This window comes from Chaetodon trifascialis, chromosome 2, assembly GCF_039877785.1.
Source record: "Chaetodon trifascialis isolate fChaTrf1 chromosome 2, fChaTrf1.hap1, whole genome shotgun sequence".
Lineage (NCBI taxonomy): Eukaryota > Metazoa > Chordata > Actinopteri > Chaetodontiformes > Chaetodontidae > Chaetodon > Chaetodon trifascialis.
Genome location: NC_092057.1, coordinates 18,361,403 through 18,379,113, shown reverse-complemented (window position 1 = coordinate 18,379,113; position 17,711 = coordinate 18,361,403). Strand labels below are relative to the sequence as shown.

Genomic DNA, 17,711 nt, shown 5'->3' with positions numbered 1-17,711 from the left:
TGGTTTTCCTGTCTAAAAAACACCACCTGACTTCATCACCCAAGATTAATTTTACATCTGTGTCAGAGCTCTGATTCCCTCTTGTTCAGCATCAGTGGAGAAACTGAAAACAGAAGCAGTCACAGGACTTTCAGAACTCCCTCTGTACCATGACCACCGGAGGATTAAAATAGATGGGCCATGACTTTGTCTCCTTGGTCACACCATTAGAGCTGTGATTGACAGCTTCCTGAGGTGGTTTCCTTTTTTAAATTGAGAGTCATGACTTCAGTCCACAACCTCTAATGTGTTTTTCAATTAAATGCTGGTCAGACAGGTGGCTACAGAACAAAGATGAATAGCTGTAAAAGAGGTCCACCCAGTCACCTTCATTTATTTCAAGCTGAACTAGATCCAAGGCCAATCCTGACTAAAACACGGGTCAGATAATGTAGGCCAGTTAGTGTAATTCAGGAGTTAGTTTGTAAGGTTACATGTGATTAAAATATCAGTTAGGCTTTTGTTTTACATTTATCTGATTTCTTGGTGAGAGTAAGATGAGAAGTTCAATACCTGTGCCATATCTGTCTGTTGAATATGAAACTGGAGGCAGTGACTTTACCTTTGCAAAAAGACTGAGAGCATGGGGAAACAGCTAGCCTAGCTCTGTCCAGAGGCAATAAAATCCATCTTCTGACACCTCTAAAGCTCACTTATTACTACTACTGACTTTTACCCAGCTGCTATCTGTAGCTTCTTATGTACTGTCCAGACATGAGAGTGGTAAAGATTTTCTCACCTTAGCTTCAGCAAGAAAGTGACCTCAACCATCTTCCCACCTAGGCAAAGTTTATCTGTGTGTATCCTGGTGGTTTGAAGAAGGAACGAAGGACGAAGTAGACAAGTAGTTAAAAAGTGTGTATGGAATATACATGGAAAATTAGGTATGAAATATGGAGCAAGGTCATTGTTTTTTAACAGGGACAACAAATAATACAGTTCACTACCAGATACAGCTAAAAGGTCGTTTTCACCAAAGCCACCACAGCCCATGTGAGAAAGTATGTGCGATGTTTGGCTTTTTAGCTCTAAGCTCCAGCTTCACAGGTATACATGGACAGAAATAGCTGGAGCCTAACTTTCAAACCTATCATATTTCTTTCATCAAATAAGGCTTCTGTGTTCAGGCAGATGTGGCTGAAAACCTGTGGTTGAAAAGGAAGACAGCAGAGGAGGGGGATGACGATGAGGAGGCCAACCCTCTCATGAGCCGCCCTTAAAACAACAATCAATCCTGCTCTCACCCTCAACTGGAACCATTCTTTCCAAGTGATCATATCCTCATCATCCCCATCTCAGCACCATGTGGTTAGACATCATAGTCGGAGGCAGCCAGTACACCTGAATTCAAGGTGAAGTGTTCAGACAGAATAAACAATCAAAAAGTACCTTTAAAAACCATGGAAACAACTTTTCTCAGGTTGTGATGGGTACAGACAAAGAGGGGTGTGTTCACTCTCTCTGACAGCTGCTATTATCTTACTATTTGCTTAATACAGTCCACTTCAACTTTCTGTCCTGGCACCTCCATGGTCTGGAAAAACAGAGGGAATTCCTCCCCCCTTCTTTTTTCCCCCCTCAGAGGTGGAGGTCTTATTAATGTTACCATGCTGTCTGGCCCAGCTGAATATATTTACTTAGTGTTAGGTGAGTGGCGGCCACAAAAGCAGGAATGTGCCTAAGTGTGACTTGAAAGCGGCTGTTACATTTTAATTTTTAACCCATAAAATAAATACAGCGCGACCCTGCCATTTTTATGAATGGCTGCATTCATTCCAAAACACGCCCACCAATCAGCAAACTACCCCCGTGGTGAAACGACGCCCATTTGGAATGTCGGCGCTGCTGCCTGCACGATGATTGGCTAGAAGTATGGGGAGGGGCGGGGTCTCTCAGGGGCTCACCAGCGGGTATAAATTACGTTTTAGACTCTTATTCCGGTAGAAAAACAAGGGCTACTGTCACGGAAAGAGATTGAAACTCACCGTGAAACTACTTCAGACTGACAATTGCTCAGCGGATTGTAGCTTGAATATACTTTTTAATGTTTATTTGTATTTTTCTTCAACTTGTCGCCGGCTAATTATGGCACTTCTGATCTACCTGACTGTACTGACAACAGCCGTCATCACACAGGTAAGATTTCTCGTACCTGACTGAAGCTCGCGTAGCTAAGCCAGACATTTCACTTAAACACTGAGATTAGTTAAATGTTTAATCTGTCATGGGTAATGGAGCCAGGCGAGTCAAAATGTGATTAAACTTTGACCTCCAGGGTGTGAACAGCATAAACATCCCCTGGTGTAAACAACACTCGAATATATTTTTAGAAAAGCTTTCAGACATGCTTCATCTTCAAAGACATATTCTTGACGAAGGCAACATCAGATTAACTGTGATTAGGGCTCTCAATACAAATTTTGGTAAATGGAGTTTAGGTGGGGTTATCACTTCAACACTGCTTATATAATAATGAATACAGTCCTTTCTGGTTACCTGCATGTCTTCTCACGTCCTGCTTTTGGAAGCACAGTGACATGTTGATTCCTACAAACTGAAACAAGTTGGCTCTAGTGCTGAGCGATGACTCAAATCATGAGCCAGCAGGGGACTGGGTGCAAACTGTCGAGACAACCAGGGCTGGCTGGCCAGCAGAGACTTGACTTACAGCAGAGGCGTACCACAGTGCTTTGTCTGTGGAAGAATTCACAATCAAACAAAACCAGAATCAAGAATGAATGTATCAGAGCTCCTCCTCCTTCTTGGATGTTGGAAAACGCTGGAACTGCTGCATTGAACACCCCTGAGGATGACTTTAGCACCTGGTTGCCATACAGCTGTCTTGTGTCTGAATTTTCCAGTCAAGTGCTCGATATGTAGCCTTGTGGCCCCCTTTCCAGAAGCTGCAGTCTACGTCTGTGATGTTGTTTGAGCATGATTCAGATCGTTTGGGTTTTGTCTCGCAATGTGATCCCCCTCTCTGCTCTCTCCAGGTGACTGCTCGCTGCCCAGCAGTGTGTGAGTGCCCCCAAGAGCCCCTGATTTGCCCTCCAGGAGTTAGCACTGTGCCAGATGGATGTGGGTGCTGCAAGGTGTGCGCTGCGCAGCTAAACCAGGACTGCAGCCCTGTGAGGCCTTGTGACCACCACAAAGGGCTGGAGTGTAATTACGGCAATGATGTGACCATGGCCTGGGGCATCTGTCGAGGTGAGAGAGGAAGGGAACAATGCATGTTAGGAGGAAAGGAATTTCACTTAGAAAATAGCTGCTTTCTACAGCTATTTGCACTGCTCCCCTGCTCATGTCAGCCCAATGGGGGGTTCAGTATTATCGTGCATGGACAAAGTATATTTAAAATTAATGTGGTGAATGTGATGCGCTGTAAAAGCCACAAAAGATGTCAAAGAAATGGATGTTAATTGACATGAAACCAAGGCCATCACTGCTCAGTGATTAAACAACATGTAACCCTGCACATCCGGGAGCAAGACAGGGGGTATTTTAATGAGAAGTAGATGTTTTATGGCAGCGACAGGGGGTTTCAGAGATAAAAATACACTGTCCATCTGGACCGTGCCAGTGCTGCCCCACTAACTATGAATAGCTGTTTCTTCCATGCTTTGGAGACAAGGAGTCTGACGCTTCCTGTCTCCTTATTTCCACTGACCTTTCGATCTTGTGTGGTTTTGTGCACTGCTACAATGTGAAGTCACTGTGTGTGTTTTGGTAAAGTCAGGAGAAAATGAACTCAACAGGGATAATTTCAGCTGTTGAATTAAGGTGCGGTGAATTATTCTTAAGCCAAAGCGCCATCAATGTTCTCTTTAGACAGCATGTTGTGTAGAGAGATGCATTTCTGACATACCTAACCCATGGACTGTGCCTGTTGCTCTTTGGTTCATACATAACAACAACACGGTTGTTTATATGACTAATCTGTACTATAACCCCAATTTCCAAAAAGTTGGGTTGCTGTGTAAAACATAAATAGAATGTGACAATGATCCTTTTTGACAAATGCACAATTGAAAACAATACAAAGACTGTATATTTAATGTTTGACCTCAACAACTTCATTGATTTTAGTAAAAATATGCTTATTCTGAATTTGATGCCAGCAACATGTTTCAAACAAGTTGGTCATCAAATGTTTTCTTTCAGCTGAGTAAAATGTGTCTCTCCAGCAAAATCAGAGGGACGCACGTGCGAGTACAGCGGCAAGATCTACCAGAATGGCGAGAGCTTCCGTGCCGGCTGTAAACACCAGTGTACCTGCATCGACGGCGCTGTTGGCTGTGCTCCTCTCTGTAACAACAAACTGCCACCAGCCTCTCCATCATGCCCCTACCCACGGCTGGCCAGGATACCCGGGCAGTGCTGCTTTAGCGTGGACTGCCATAAAGGCACGTGGCGGCTCCCACCTAAGCATCAGGTTTGTTTTATTCTGTAGTGACAAAGGACTCTCTTAATAAATGAAAATGAATCCTAAATCTTACACTTTCCAATAGATAAGGCTCTACCCTCTCATGTAGTCTAGATACTGTTCAGCAAGTGCATTAAAATAATGACAAAGATTCACATAGGTGCAGAGGAGTAAAGCATGGACCGATTGCCCTTTGATAATCAGGTCACCATGCTGCGAACGGTGTTACAGATAGACATGACCATGGCACAGATGAGTTCCCAGCAGGAAGCTCTGTCTCTTCTTATCTTATCTCATATCACAGGTGCCACCACCACAACAACACATGACCAGACCTCAGCACCACCCTGCTCCACACCGGCAGGAAAATGAGCTGGCCAACAAGCTTACAGATGTGAAGTCCAGCGGCTGGGAGAGTGAACGTGGCTACAAACACCTGCCTGGTGAGAGAAAGCGACTGAGAGGGGATATTTAGCATTTATTATCATTGGCTTAATTTACAATTTTATTTTTGTTAGATATTTTTAAATTGGGTGTTCACCATCCTGGTTTTTCATGTTAGCATACTAACTTTCGCTAATTAGCAGCATCGTTGCCAAAATATGTTACTAATTGGCAAAAAAGTCAACCCTCTGGTGGCACTAGAGGAAAGTGCGGGAAATGCGGGTATCACATAAATCATTAGGATTCATCGTCTGTGCACCATGAATATCTGCACCAAAGGTCATGGCAATCTACTCAGTTATTATTAAGATATTTCAGTCTGGACAAAAGTAAACAACTCTTTTTTTTTTCTACTTTTCTATCTTGTTAACCCTCTTGCAACCCCTCAGATTTATCTTGTGACCCCTTGATGGGACCCCAAACCCCAGGGTTTGAACCACTGGCCTAACAGATGTGTATGATTTTTCTTTTTCTCCCTGCCTTCCACCTTCCTTCACATCTCTGACACTCCTCAGTGTGGAACAACGCGAAGGAGAAGAAGTGTCCTGTCCAGACCACGGACTGGTCCCAGTGCTCCCGCAGCTGTGGGATGGGTGTGTCTTCTCGTATCACCAACAAGAACCCACAGTGCAAGCTGGAGAGAGAGACGAGAATCTGTACCATACGGCCATGCCAGGGCCTAACTGTCCCCACCAAGGTGAAGTAGACTGAACTTGACTTAAACTGAAGGAGACACAGACAGATATAGAGCATAGGTCGAATATCCATAACTTCTTATCGCACAGTGGAACTTAAATGCCTCATGATAACACTTATCATTCAGGAATTATTTCACCTCTTATCTGCCCTTGTCTGACTGAGCAGGGAAAAACAATACCTGCACATATTTGCTCTACTTCCTTGTTTGCCTCTTTAAACAAAAGAGCAGAGGCTGAAAACATCAAATCTGTGCTGCAAAGAATGAAAAATTAGATGTTCTGGCCCTGAGTAAATATGCTCTTAGTGCTAAAGCCATCTTTATCCCGAGCTTAAGAACAGAGATTATCTTGGCGGTACTTTCGGGAAGCTCTACATCCAGTGGGAACTGGGCAGTGCTGATTTACTCAGCGGTGTTATGGTGGCAGGCAGGCGCCTTTTTAAATATAGTCCCCCACCCCCGGCATTCCTGCCAAGCAACTGTCCATAGCTAGGCCCCGTCTGTGTACTCAGAGTCCAGGGAAGTGGTGTGTCTATATTAATCCTCCATGTTGGACACACACTAAGAGCTCCTTTCTCTGCACGGCTGAGTTAAATCCTTTGATGCCGAGAGCGATCATAGGTGTCGGCGTGAGGAACGGCAAAGGATGCTCAAATGGCAAATAAATGGTTAATCTTAAAATTAATCACTTAAATCTAATCACTCTCTCAATCCCTGTTTTGGCATAACAAGTTGAAGTGTGGCACTCTTAATGTGAAGCTAATGAGTTTGAGCGCAAAGCCGCTTAAGTCTGCTGTTATGTAAAAGGACAGGGCAGATGAAAGTCAGTTTATTGCTTTTTTGGAGGGGGGTTTGCTACTGAGGCCAATTAGGAACAACACAGACTGTGACATCTCTTTACCTTTATCATCTAACCACAGATAGGGAAGAAGTGCACCCCAGCCCAGAAAGCTCCGGAGCCCATCCGACTGTCCTACGGAGAGTGTGTGAGCGTCCGTCTCTACCGGCCCAATTACTGCGGTGTGTGTACAGATGGACGGTGCTGCTCACCACGTCGCACACGCACTGTACCCGTGACCTTCGTCTGCCCAGATGGCGAGCATTTCCAGAGGTCAGCCATGTTCATCCAGTCATGTAAATGCAGCGATGACTGCGGCCATCTCAACGACGTGGCCCTCCCTCCACAGCACTGGATGTATGGAGATACACACAAGTTCATAGACTAGTACTGAGGAGGATTTTTTTATTTGAATTTGATGCAATGAGGTTAACTTTCTTGATGAAGGAAGACGCTTCAAAACGAGGGGCCATTTTTCTCACCTGGCTCCAAGTGAGTGAAGACCACAGGCACCCACCTGACTGCCAAGCTGCAGGCAGGAAGGGCCGCCTCGGTTCGCAACCACCAAGGCAACCCTTATTGTAATATTATTGTGTGACCGGAGTGGATTGTATGCTTGCCTGCTCCTGTTCAAACAGACGTGGGACCTAAATTAGAGCCCTGAAGCACCCCTGGACTTCCTTCACTCTGGACTGATTGCTGGTTCAGGTGTTGAGGATTTTTTATTTTTTTTTATTTTTTTGACACCGTCAGATAATCCTGAGAGGAGGACGAGCAACAAAGCACTTTGTTTAGCACTGAAACTTTGTAACTATGACAGCAGTGCACACGGATCGCCTCACCTGCAGCAACAGCCACACATTATGTGATGGTGGATAACTTCAAGTCCCACAATGCACTGTGACTACCCACTGACAAGCATAAGAGTAACTTTTGCAGCTTTGTATTGAAAACCTCACTTTAAACCAAAATGTGGACTTTTTCTTTATTCAGACTATATAAAATCAGCATGAACTTTTATTGTTGGCATGCTGACCTGATAAGCCATCTGAAAGTACATTTACACACAGCGATACTGACACTGTTCCCCTGCAAGTCACAGACTTGAATGATAAGGAATGCTATCTGGAACCAGCAAGCATTCAGCAAGGACAGGACCAACACCAACTGATTTCTTCTTTGTGAATTAGATGCAGCTGAAATAATGTCTTACACAAACCTGTATTGGAGGATTTATTTTGGATCACACTGTATTATGTAAATATATTTTCTTTATTTGGATCCAAGTTTGTATTATTGTCACATTGGGACACTTTTGTGGTTTGAGACACGACAGTGTAGCTGCCACAGGTTTTTGTTGCTCCGTCCATGTGATAAAACTGTTTGCTGGGCTCAAGTTTCATGCAAGGTTTTATTTCAAGTCAACTTATAAAGTTTCAAACTTGGCAGCCAGTTCAAGGTAGCCAACTGTTTTGGAAAGCAGTGGCTACATCTTTAACCTATGATGATAGTGCCCTCTGCTTGTGAGTGTCATTAAATGCAGTCAAAACATAACAAAGTTTGTCTTTTATGATTCTATTGTAGTTTTACTATATTTAATGGTTAACATATGACACTGATTTAATCTGTGCAAAATTAAATCAAGTACCATTAAATAATGTATAAAAACTTTATTCCTTCAACAAAAACAATATATTCACAGTTTTAACAAGGATAACAATGAGCAAACAGTGTACAAAGGCAGGGGGGAAAAATTTTATGAACTTGCCAGAATTTATGGTTGGAGGGGAACTTTAAAATAAAAGTTGAGGGTTTGTTTTTTTTTTCTCCACCAAAATACAGCAACACCAAGGGTCACACACAATCTCCACTGGGAAGACACTTCAGACTCATCTGGACTGTTCAACTGCAAAGAGAAAAGGCAAAGTGTTTAAGATGTGAGGTGAAAAGATATGTGCTTTTATACACAGATCATCAAATGGGATGTCACAGATCACAGTATTATATAGTAATGCTTTGGCTTCGTGTGTCATTCCACGTGTTAACAACCAGATGAAACCAGATCCTGATGTGTGATTTTTAATGCTGTACAGGCATGTCTTCAACTTTTGGACACTGCTGCCAGCCTCTGTGTTTTCTGTCCCCACTGACTGACTGATCCAAACAGTTGAGTTCAATTTGTGGCTGCCTGCGTCATTCAGCTTTCTCACCGGAAACAAGAAGAGAGCAAAAAGCCAAAATGCATTCACCATGTTGTTGAGATGGTGTGCACAAAGATGGGTTACCCAAAAGTAAATATCAGGATATTAGTGTACATACATACATATAAACTTGGTTACTGAAAGTGGGCATCATCAAGTGCAAGACAACTTGTGAGCAAAAACAGATCTTACTGTAGGAGGAGATATCGATCTCCTCTGGTAGCTCTGCTACGTTGACTTCGAAGCGGTCTTGGACATCATTCAGGGTCTTGGCATCCGTCTCGTCTGACACAAAGGTGACGGCAAGGCCTTTGGTCCCAAACCTGCCAGCACGGGCCACCTGAGGATGTGAGAAAGAAGTTTGGGCCTCAAAATGGGTTCTGCTCAGAGGACCAAGAAATAATCAAAAAAGGGGGCTTTAAATCATGGACGGAGGTAAACATACAATAGCAGATCCTGTTCCTTTTTACAGGGATCATTTACAAACAAAGCAGGTGTGTTTGGGTAAATCAGGTGCAAGCTACAGCCCCCTGTATGCGATTTCTGTTTGTTTTGCAAATTGAAATATAAAGATAACATAAAATCAGATTGTAGCTGGACTGACTCTATGAAGATACGTGTCAGAATCCTCTGGCATGTCGTAGTTGAAGACGATGTTGACTCGCTCGATGTCCATGCCTCGGCCAAAGAGGTTGGTTGCAACCAGGATCCGCCTCTGGAAGTCTTTAAACTGCTGGTACCGGGATAGCCTGGGGTGGGAATATGCAATAAATGCAAAAATAATGGTTGCAGGACTCCTTCATACCTACCGCTATCAGAGTATATTGTCACTTGCTATTGTCACTTGCTAATTTTGACAGAAAGAGACAACAAACAAATATGATGACAGGATTGTTGCATTTCAGATATTTTTGCTTATGTGAGTGATTATGTGGATGAAATGGCAGATTATGTTGAAAATCAAGCATTTTTCAAGGAGTATACTCAGATTCAAGCACACGCCTAATCTTGAAAACAAACTTTCAAGAATTTGTATGAACCCTGACCTACCGCTCCTCCTGCCCCATGCCGCTGTGGATGGCGATGGCGGGGAAATTCTGCTCCACCAGCAGCTGGGACAGAGCCACACAGCGATGCACTGACTTCACAAAGATGACCACCTGACAGGAAACAAAAGGGTTGTATATTTGTGCTGGGAATGGCAAAGACATCAATGAGATACAGATTGACTAAAATTAACATTCTCTCTCTCTCTGTAGAGAGACACATTTTTTAAGAAAATTATTAGAAGAACAAGGCTGCAGATGCATATCTAACGCCTGTTCACAAAGATTTTGAAATAATTATAATAATTTTGATAAATATGTACAGAACTGATTCCCTTTGAGTCTCTCATGAATGAGCGCCAAGTCTACCTGGTTGAACTCGAGCACATCGAGAAGGTCAAAGAGCTTTCGGTTCTTTTCACTGTCTTTTAACTTGCAGTAGTACTGCTGTAAGCCATGGAGAGTCAGCTTGGTCTCGTCATCCACAAACACTTCCATGGGCTACACAGCAAGAGAGAGGAGCCAAACATTAGCCTCACAAACACACATTTCTCTGCAGATCACATCAGAAGTGGAACAAGCAGGAAACAAGTTGAACAAAGTGGTAAAGACCAAAAAATGAGTGTGTCAGTCTGAATAAAGTTGGTTTATGTTTGTCTGAGCTCTTATGTGACAAGTCTGCATCTCCACACACTTTTCTGCACCAAGTCCTGACAAATGACGTGTGCGTGGTGGTTCACTGAACCTGTTCTCCTGGACAGCTGCAGAGCCAGGAGGACTGACTGTCCTGACCAAACCAAATCTGCCCAGGAGGATCACTTTACCCCTCTGATATGGCCACTTATGACACTGACAGCCACAAGTGGGCAAAGCTAAGCGGGATGTCGCGACAAACACTGAATGACTTAAATCATCTATCTCACATATTGATTACACGTATTAAGAATAACCAAAGAATTAATTAAAACAATTATTAATGAAATAACAGACACAATCTATTAATCAATTTAAAGGGTATTATCTGTTGCTATGTGCTAAAGCAGCCATAACTTCTGTCAATGAGGTTCTACAGACATATTTTAGTCTTTATCTATCCAGGAAGGTTTCACTGAGGCCATAAGATCTACCACAGACTGAGCAGCTGGGGGTTCAGGGTCAGTGTTCAAGGACACCTCAGCGGTGGTAATGAGGGAAAGATATCTTTGCTTTCACTTTCCAGGGAACTTGTAACCCTCCAGTCAAAAGCTCACCTCTCTAACCGAACATAACTAGCAATTGTATTTATGCCTATACATATAAAAGGAGATGCTCTTAAACATTTACAGCTACCTCACTGGTCTCCACACATAACAACTTGTGCAAAACAGCCTTAACACATTTGAGCTATCCTGACCAATCGGAAAAATGCATCATCTGCTGCATTTTAGCAGTCATCTACTACTCCCAAAAATAGTGTGATAAGTCGATTAATCGCTGAATCTGACACATCAGATTTTGTTTCACCCAATAACAATGATCAATTCTTGTCAAAAAGATCTCAAATACAACCAGTAAAGGGTTAACTAATGTAGGCCGGACCAGCCTGGGAATAGGTGAAATAGCAGAGTCCTCGATTGGCTCTGAGAGGCTGTTTACAACTGAGTAAAATCTGATTGGACAAAACCCCAAGCAACTTGTCTGAGCTGGAGATGCTGACTGCAGCAACAAATCCACTGCTTTCTTACAGGGATAGCAAGAGTCTTTCCTTCTCTAAATGCGTTCAATTCTGCAAACGTTTTGCATCCACATAACAGAGAAAATGACTGTTTAAACAAATCTTTGTCTGCTCTGGTAAAGTGTTTCCATGCTGCTGATTGTAGTCGAGCATTGGGACATACAGCCATGTTTCATTCCGCTTCTTGCTTCTGCTGCTTCAGCACCCCACACTGCTATGACAACTATGACTTGTCAACAACAACTACCCACGGTGCCCTCAGCTGCATATCTGCGGTATCAGTACATCAGTAAATCTTGATGATAACTCACATCCTGCATGAACTTCCGGCAGACAGGGCGGATCTCCTTACTTAGCGTTGCGCTGAACATCATAACCTGCTTCTCGTGAGGCGTCAGCCTGAAGATTTCCTGGACGTCTCGTCTCATGTCTGGCAGGAAAAAATAAAATAAATAAATAAATGGTTTCATAAATCTCTCTAATAAACTATTTCCTGCCTCGAATGACTGGATTATCCAACAAGACAATGCCCCTTGCCACACGGCAAGGTCAGTTAAAGCCTGGATGGAGAACCAGAACATTCGAACCATGCCTTGGCCTGCTCAATCACCAGGTCTAAATCCAACTGAAAACCTGTGGAACATCATCAAACTCAAAATGGAGAACCACAAGCCCCAAAACAAAGCAAATTTGTTTACATTTTTGCAACAGGAATGGGCTGCTGTGACAGCAGAACAACGTCAGAAGCTGGTGGAGAGCATGCCAAGATGCATGGATGCAGTCATCAAAACAATGGTTATGCAATCAAATACTAACTCCTGTGTGTCATGTGACTAACAGGCAGAAAATAAAACATGGGATGCCTAAAAGCACTGTTTTTGGCAGTACAATGCCATAGCTATTGATGGAAGAACTTAAGTGATTTTGGTTATTATCAAGAAAACCATGGAAAATGGCTAGATATCAGCTCTTAAATTAAACTCTTATGAGCTATTTTTGTTGTTATCATTATATCTGTCCAAACAAATCTACCTTTAGTTGTACCAGGCATTAAAATGAACAAGAAATTGAAAAAAAAACAAGGGTGGTCTAATATTTTTTTCCATAACTGCGTACACACACACACACACACACACACACACACACACACACACACACACACACACACACACACACACACACACACACACACACACACACACACACACACACACACACACACACACACACACACACACACACACACACACACACACACACACACACACACACACAGATAGTGCTAGCAAAACTGCATACATTGCATTTAGATTTTATATTGTAAACAAACAAAAACATCATTAATAGAGCACATTCTGCATTTCAGGTTATTAGAGAGAACACTACAGAGAAAGATTGTAAAGATATGGAGCAGGGCGAGAAGATGACCTGACACGTAAGTAAGGTTGCTTTCACACCAGAGCTGTTTGGTCCGCTTCAAACGGACCAGAGTTCGTTTCCTCGGATAGTCCACTTCGTTTGGGTAGGTGTGAAAGCTCATCTGAACTCTGGTGCGGACCAAACAAGTGAACTCTGGTCTGCCTGAAAACGTGGGTCTCGGTTCGTTTGCAAGTGAACCCTGGTCTGGTTCGAATGCAGTGTGAAAGCTCACCGGACCAAACACAGGACCAAATGTACGTAGTGACGCTATACGCAGTGCATCCACATGCTAAAATACAACGTATCTCATCTGTATATAATATAGCTTGATTCTGCATCTCTATTTACAGCTCATTAGTCCTTACGTGAATGTTTACTGTCGCTATGGCAACAAGTGACAGCTGACATTAGCAGTTGCTAGCTTAACTCAATTGTCTGAACAACAATAACCCATAAATTCACAATATGACATATTCAAACAAAATCAAATCACAACTTCCAACAGTCACAGTCCTTTAACTCTGAGCTCATATGTTGTCACATGTTAGATCATCAAAGTTAGAAAAATAACAGAATCAATCCCTGACAAGCTACGATAGCATTATAGGAACAGTTGCGTTCACTGTTGTTTTTCTGGGCCGGGAGGGAGGGATTTCCCCTCCTACTTTGTCCAATCGACAAGCGCCCCTTTCAACCACGTGATGCTGCTCAGAAAGTTCGGTGCACTTTAGAAATCACAGTGTGAAAGCAGAACCGAAACAAGTGATAAATGCAACAATGTTGCGACTTTCAGCTCCCCAGTCGAACAGAGTCCGCTTCATCAGGTGTGAGTGAGACAGAGAGCAATGCCTGAGTCAACAGGAAGCCTCCCCTGTCTTACATACTGACAATAGTCCTTCACCAAAGCTTCTTGTTTCTTAACAATTCAATATTGAAACACTTGTGTTCCTCTTACTCACCCAGCTGCTCCAGCATTTTATCACACTCATCCAGCACAAAGTGTTTAACGTTCTTCAAGCTGAGGCTCTTGTTGTGGATGAGGGCCAGGGTACGTCCCGGTGTTCCGACAACAATGTGAGGGCAGTTCTTCTTCAGGACTTCCTCATCCTTCTTTATGGCCATGCCACCGAAGAACACCGACACCTTGACGGTGGGCATGTACTTGGAGAAGCGCTCGTACTCTTTGCTGATCTGGAAGGCCAGCTCTCGTGTGTGACACATTACAAGGACGGACACCTGCCACAGAGGGAATAAGGACATTAGTCTTATGAAAGCTTTGGTCCTTATTTAGTGCATTGTGCATGTTTCAAAACTATAGAAGGACATTTTGAACATGGTGGCTCTATAGCATAACATAAAGTAATAATAATTATACCATGGTCTGGGTGAATACTCGATTCTGATTGGCTGCAGGGTGTCCGTTAAAAAGTGTTGTAGGACACCTATAAAAAAAGTTCTGGTCAAATCGCCTGAATGTTCTACATTATTGTGCTGGCTCAAACGCCAGTTGGTAACCGTGGCAACAGAAACTCAGAACATACGTTAACGTTACCTTACTTGCTTGATACAGAGTGAATGGTGGATAATATTTATAAAAACAATTTAGGATAGACTTGCTTGATACACATTTAATGATCAGAGTGAATGGTGGATAATATTTCTTGCAATAAAAACAATTTAGGAAACTATCTGTGGACTTTGATTCTTTGAAACAAAATTTTGCATCATCCTCTGGACACACACAAGCGGTAAGAGGTGCACTTGCCCTCTGAAATGATACTTTGTATCACATGATATAATGTTAAGCAATCATCTCACTTCCCTCCACTGATTAGGCCTAATATAACAGCTGCAGCTGACTGAGCTGCAGGTTCTGTGGCCAGAGCCAGTTACCTTGGCAACGTGTCACAACGGGAGATATTAAATATTCCACTCAGCCGCTTCTTGTGAAAAACTTACTATTTTAACGGTAAAAAACAACATTAACGTATTAATAATTGATTTAACATTTATTTCTTTTGCAAGTGACCATGGTATAAGCAGGATAATGCCCTTCAAGGTGTCCATTATCAGAAATGAATGGACTTCGCGGAAGCAACCGCCCTCCGCTTCGCGTCGTTCGTTCATTTCTGAAAATGGATACCTCGTCGGGCATTATCCCTTACATAGCAACCAACTCACCTGACCATCCACAGGTTCTATCTGCTGCAGGGTGGCCAGTACAAACACTGCTGTCTTTCCCATACCAGACTTGGCCTGACACAGGATGTCCATGCCCAGGATAGCTTGGGGAATACACTCGTGTTGCACTGAAAATAAAGGAAATCGCAATTATAAAAGAGCAAACATTGCAAAAACAACTTCTTATTAATTCATAATATCAAAATATGACACCATCATTAGAAGCGGTGGGGGTTTGTGTGGAGGTGGAAGATAACCCAACACTGCTATTCACCTTCCGAGGGATGCTCAAAACCACAGTCGACGATGGCACGGAGCAGCTCCGGTTTAAGGAGAAAGTCTCTGAAGCCCGAGCTGTGGATGGATACATAGGACCCCTTCATCTCTTTGTTTGCTGGAGTCACACTCTCAGGGGCTCCCTGAGACTCCTCATCGTCCTCATAGTCCAGAAGTTCATTATCAACGTCGGTCTCAGCCATCTGTATGGACAGGATGTAAGTCTTTGACTGTGTACCTGAGATGAAGACCAGGCGGTCTTACGATTCAATAAATAACTGTAACCTGAATAACTGGTGCTGTCACGTTATCGTTATTACTCAAATCCGTTATTGAATAAATTAATCCGGGGAAACGGCTGTGCGCTATGAATTTGCCGTTTACAAAATTGAAATAAAATCTAAAAAAAAGAAAGTAGCTTGACACGACTCTGAAACCCAATCAGCTGTCTAGAAAATAAGCCCGGTCGGCAGCCGGCTTCAAATATTATTTAGCTATAGTTAGCAGGCCGCAGCCGCGCTTCATAACAAAATTCATTCATTCATTAAAGAAGGAAGTTAACATTAATCTCTGTGTGTACAGTGTTGAACGACCAACGTGATAAATGGGAGCCGTTTAGTCATTACAATTACCTTGACTCAAAATGATGATGTCGACCGGTGTGGCCCGGCACAGACAGGACACCCATAAATAGCAGACTCCTCTCCTCCTTCATTCTAACCGGCTAGTTGGCAAGCTAGCAGCTAACAGCTGACCGAGACTCACGAACTACTTTTAACAAACAATACAGCTTCAGTACTAACTTCTCTAACTTCACGCCGTTGGGTATGTGTCATTGTATAGTGGACAGGTGGTCAGACAAGCAATACTCGTTGTAACTAGATAACTGAAGGTAACTAGGTAACTCAAAACGAAGCTAATGTTGATGCGTATAGCATCCAGCTAGAAAAGCAAAACTCAAAAGCCCCAACGACAGAGATTCCAAAACATTTCAGCGCTAAAAACAATTAAATATATCGACAAACCTGTGAACTTGATGTGAAACGTATGAAGGCACTGTAGAACAACCTTGATGTGATACTGTGTGTCCTGCCGCTGTCTATGTGCGTGATACTAACGAGCTTGCAAGAATCATGAGCACACGTGTGTGGCGTTATGTTCACGTACATCACGAAAAACCTCTTTGTTGTGGGGTAGCTCTGACAAGAAGCCTCCTCAAGAAGTTAAGATGTTTTTGCTCCGTAACTCCAAAATCAATCCTGGGACAAAATTACTACAACGCTGTGGTTTATTTTATACATCAAGTAATGCTATACAGAGCTTTGAGTTGTTTATTTGTCACTTAGACCAACAAATCAAAACCATACACGATTATATACACAGATTTTTTTATATACCAATTAATGATCGGACTTTATGTACTTTTAGTATCGTCGCCACGTAAACTCTTGAGCAACTTCGGCGTCATAAAACTCCATGGCCCCTATATATGACTGTCTCAATAGTCTGGTCCAAATTTTGAGTTCATGATTACGTTTTTTGCGACAAGAAATGAAGGCATCTATCGCCCCGAAGCGGCGTATGTACAAGAGGGACGCCGTCCTCTTTTCCGCTGCTGTGATTGGTCAGAATCATAGCGGTCAGGAGAATGGGTCAGATCTGTTGTATTCACTGAAATAGACTACTACTATACGGCTTTCTTTTATGGCGTGATACGTTAGCAATGACCAAATTGTCCTGGCTGTTTTTGTAGTATAGTACAGACAATATTCTCATGGGAGGTAATTCCTCCAAATATTGCATAAATTATTGCGCCGTGACCATGTAAGAAATAAAATGATCAATTTACAAGTATCCGTATGATATTTCTCGCGAAGCGCTGAGAAATTGCACAATTTGCTTGTCACAATACCGCAAGGGCCTGGGGAGCTGCAGTATCCAATTTGTCCATTTGATGGCAATAAAGTAAAGACATTTGGCCAGATAACAGATGGTATTAAACGTAACTCAAGTGTGCGTGTGTTTGATACATGGGGCTCAGTGCAAAGGCTGACAACATCCCTCAAGGCCTGCCTATGGTAAAATAAATAAATAAATAAATAAATAAATAAAAGCGTCGGCACAGACATCTAATCAGAACTGAATTTAATGATGCCGTCTTACCAAATGACATATCTTTGTTTCTCATTGTGGAAGCTCACAGGATCATATTTCCATTTGAGATTCAAATTCAGCCCAATTATGAAAAAGAGGAGATGGGTATGACTTTTTAAAATGTTACATGAACACAAGATTGTTTATATGGAAAACAATACGGGTACTTGCACAATTTCTACATCTGTATAATTCCTGACCTCTATTTCAAGAAAATAAGCAAAATGAAATGGAGCTCTGAAGGGTCTGAGGTCTAGGAATGTTCAGAGAGGGAATCAT

The 17,711-nt window shown here is 42.7% G+C and overlaps 2 protein-coding genes across 3 annotated transcripts; one reads left to right on the top strand and one right to left on the bottom strand.

The window, feature by feature from the left end:
* Positions 1-2,012: 2,012 nt before the first annotated feature.
* On the top strand, positions 2,013-7,722 carry LOC139345129 (CCN family member 1-like). Its single transcript, XM_070983629.1, has 6 exons — positions 2,013-2,175; positions 3,033-3,246; positions 4,224-4,471; positions 4,767-4,905; positions 5,422-5,603; positions 6,524-7,722. Exons 1-6 carry the CDS (start codon positions 2,125-2,127, stop codon positions 6,827-6,829), a joined length of 1,140 nt encoding a protein of 379 aa, XP_070839730.1. The 5' UTR covers positions 2,013-2,124; the 3' UTR covers positions 6,830-7,722.
* Positions 7,723-7,801: 79 nt separating this feature from the next.
* LOC139345114 (ATP-dependent RNA helicase DDX39A-like) lies at positions 7,802-16,421 on the bottom strand. Of its 2 annotated transcripts, none has more exons than XM_070983617.1 (10): positions 15,911-16,007; positions 15,277-15,481; positions 15,003-15,130; positions 13,781-14,057; positions 11,714-11,832; positions 10,058-10,189; positions 9,693-9,802; positions 9,247-9,391; positions 8,835-8,982; positions 7,802-8,347 (listed from the first exon to the last, which is right to left on the bottom strand). In XM_070983617.1, exons 2-10 carry the CDS (start codon positions 15,479-15,481, stop codon positions 8,331-8,333), a joined length of 1,281 nt encoding a protein of 426 aa, XP_070839718.1. In that variant the 5' UTR covers positions 15,911-16,007; the 3' UTR covers positions 7,802-8,330. The 2 variants fall into 2 exon arrangements, with proteins under 2 accessions (XP_070839718.1, XP_070839711.1); XM_070983610.1 differs by lacking the exon at positions 15,911-16,007 and adding an exon at positions 16,304-16,421 and having other exon boundaries at positions 7,803-8,347.
* Between the last annotated feature and the right edge of the window lie 1,290 nt (positions 16,422-17,711).

What these genes read in the sequence shown, in the direction of transcription:
- LOC139345129 (XM_070983629.1), top strand. Translation starts at nt 2,125, where the DNA reads ATGGCACTTCTGATCTACCTGACTGTACTGACAACAGCCGTCATCACA. An exon ending in CAACAGCCGTCATCACACAG is followed by an intron (nt 2,176 to 3,032) that starts GTAAGATTTCTC and finishes TGCTCTCTCCAG; the next exon opens with GTGACTGCTCGCTGCCCAGC. An exon ending in GGCCTGGGGCATCTGTCGAG is followed by an intron (nt 3,247 to 4,223) that starts GTGAGAGAGGAA and finishes GTGTCTCTCCAG; the next exon opens with CAAAATCAGAGGGACGCACG.
- LOC139345114 (XM_070983610.1), bottom strand. Translation starts at nt 15,481, where the DNA reads ATGGCTGAGACCGACGTTGATAATGAACTTCTGGACTATGAGGACGAT. An exon ending in GCCGGAAGTTCATGCAGGAT is followed by an intron (nt 10,190 to 11,713) that starts GTGAGTTATCAT and finishes CTTGCTGTGTAG; the next exon opens with CCCATGGAAGTGTTTGTGGA. An exon ending in ATGTGCTCGAGTTCAACCAG is followed by an intron (nt 9,803 to 10,057) that starts GTAGACTTGGCG and finishes GTTTCCTGTCAG; the next exon opens with GTGGTCATCTTTGTGAAGTC.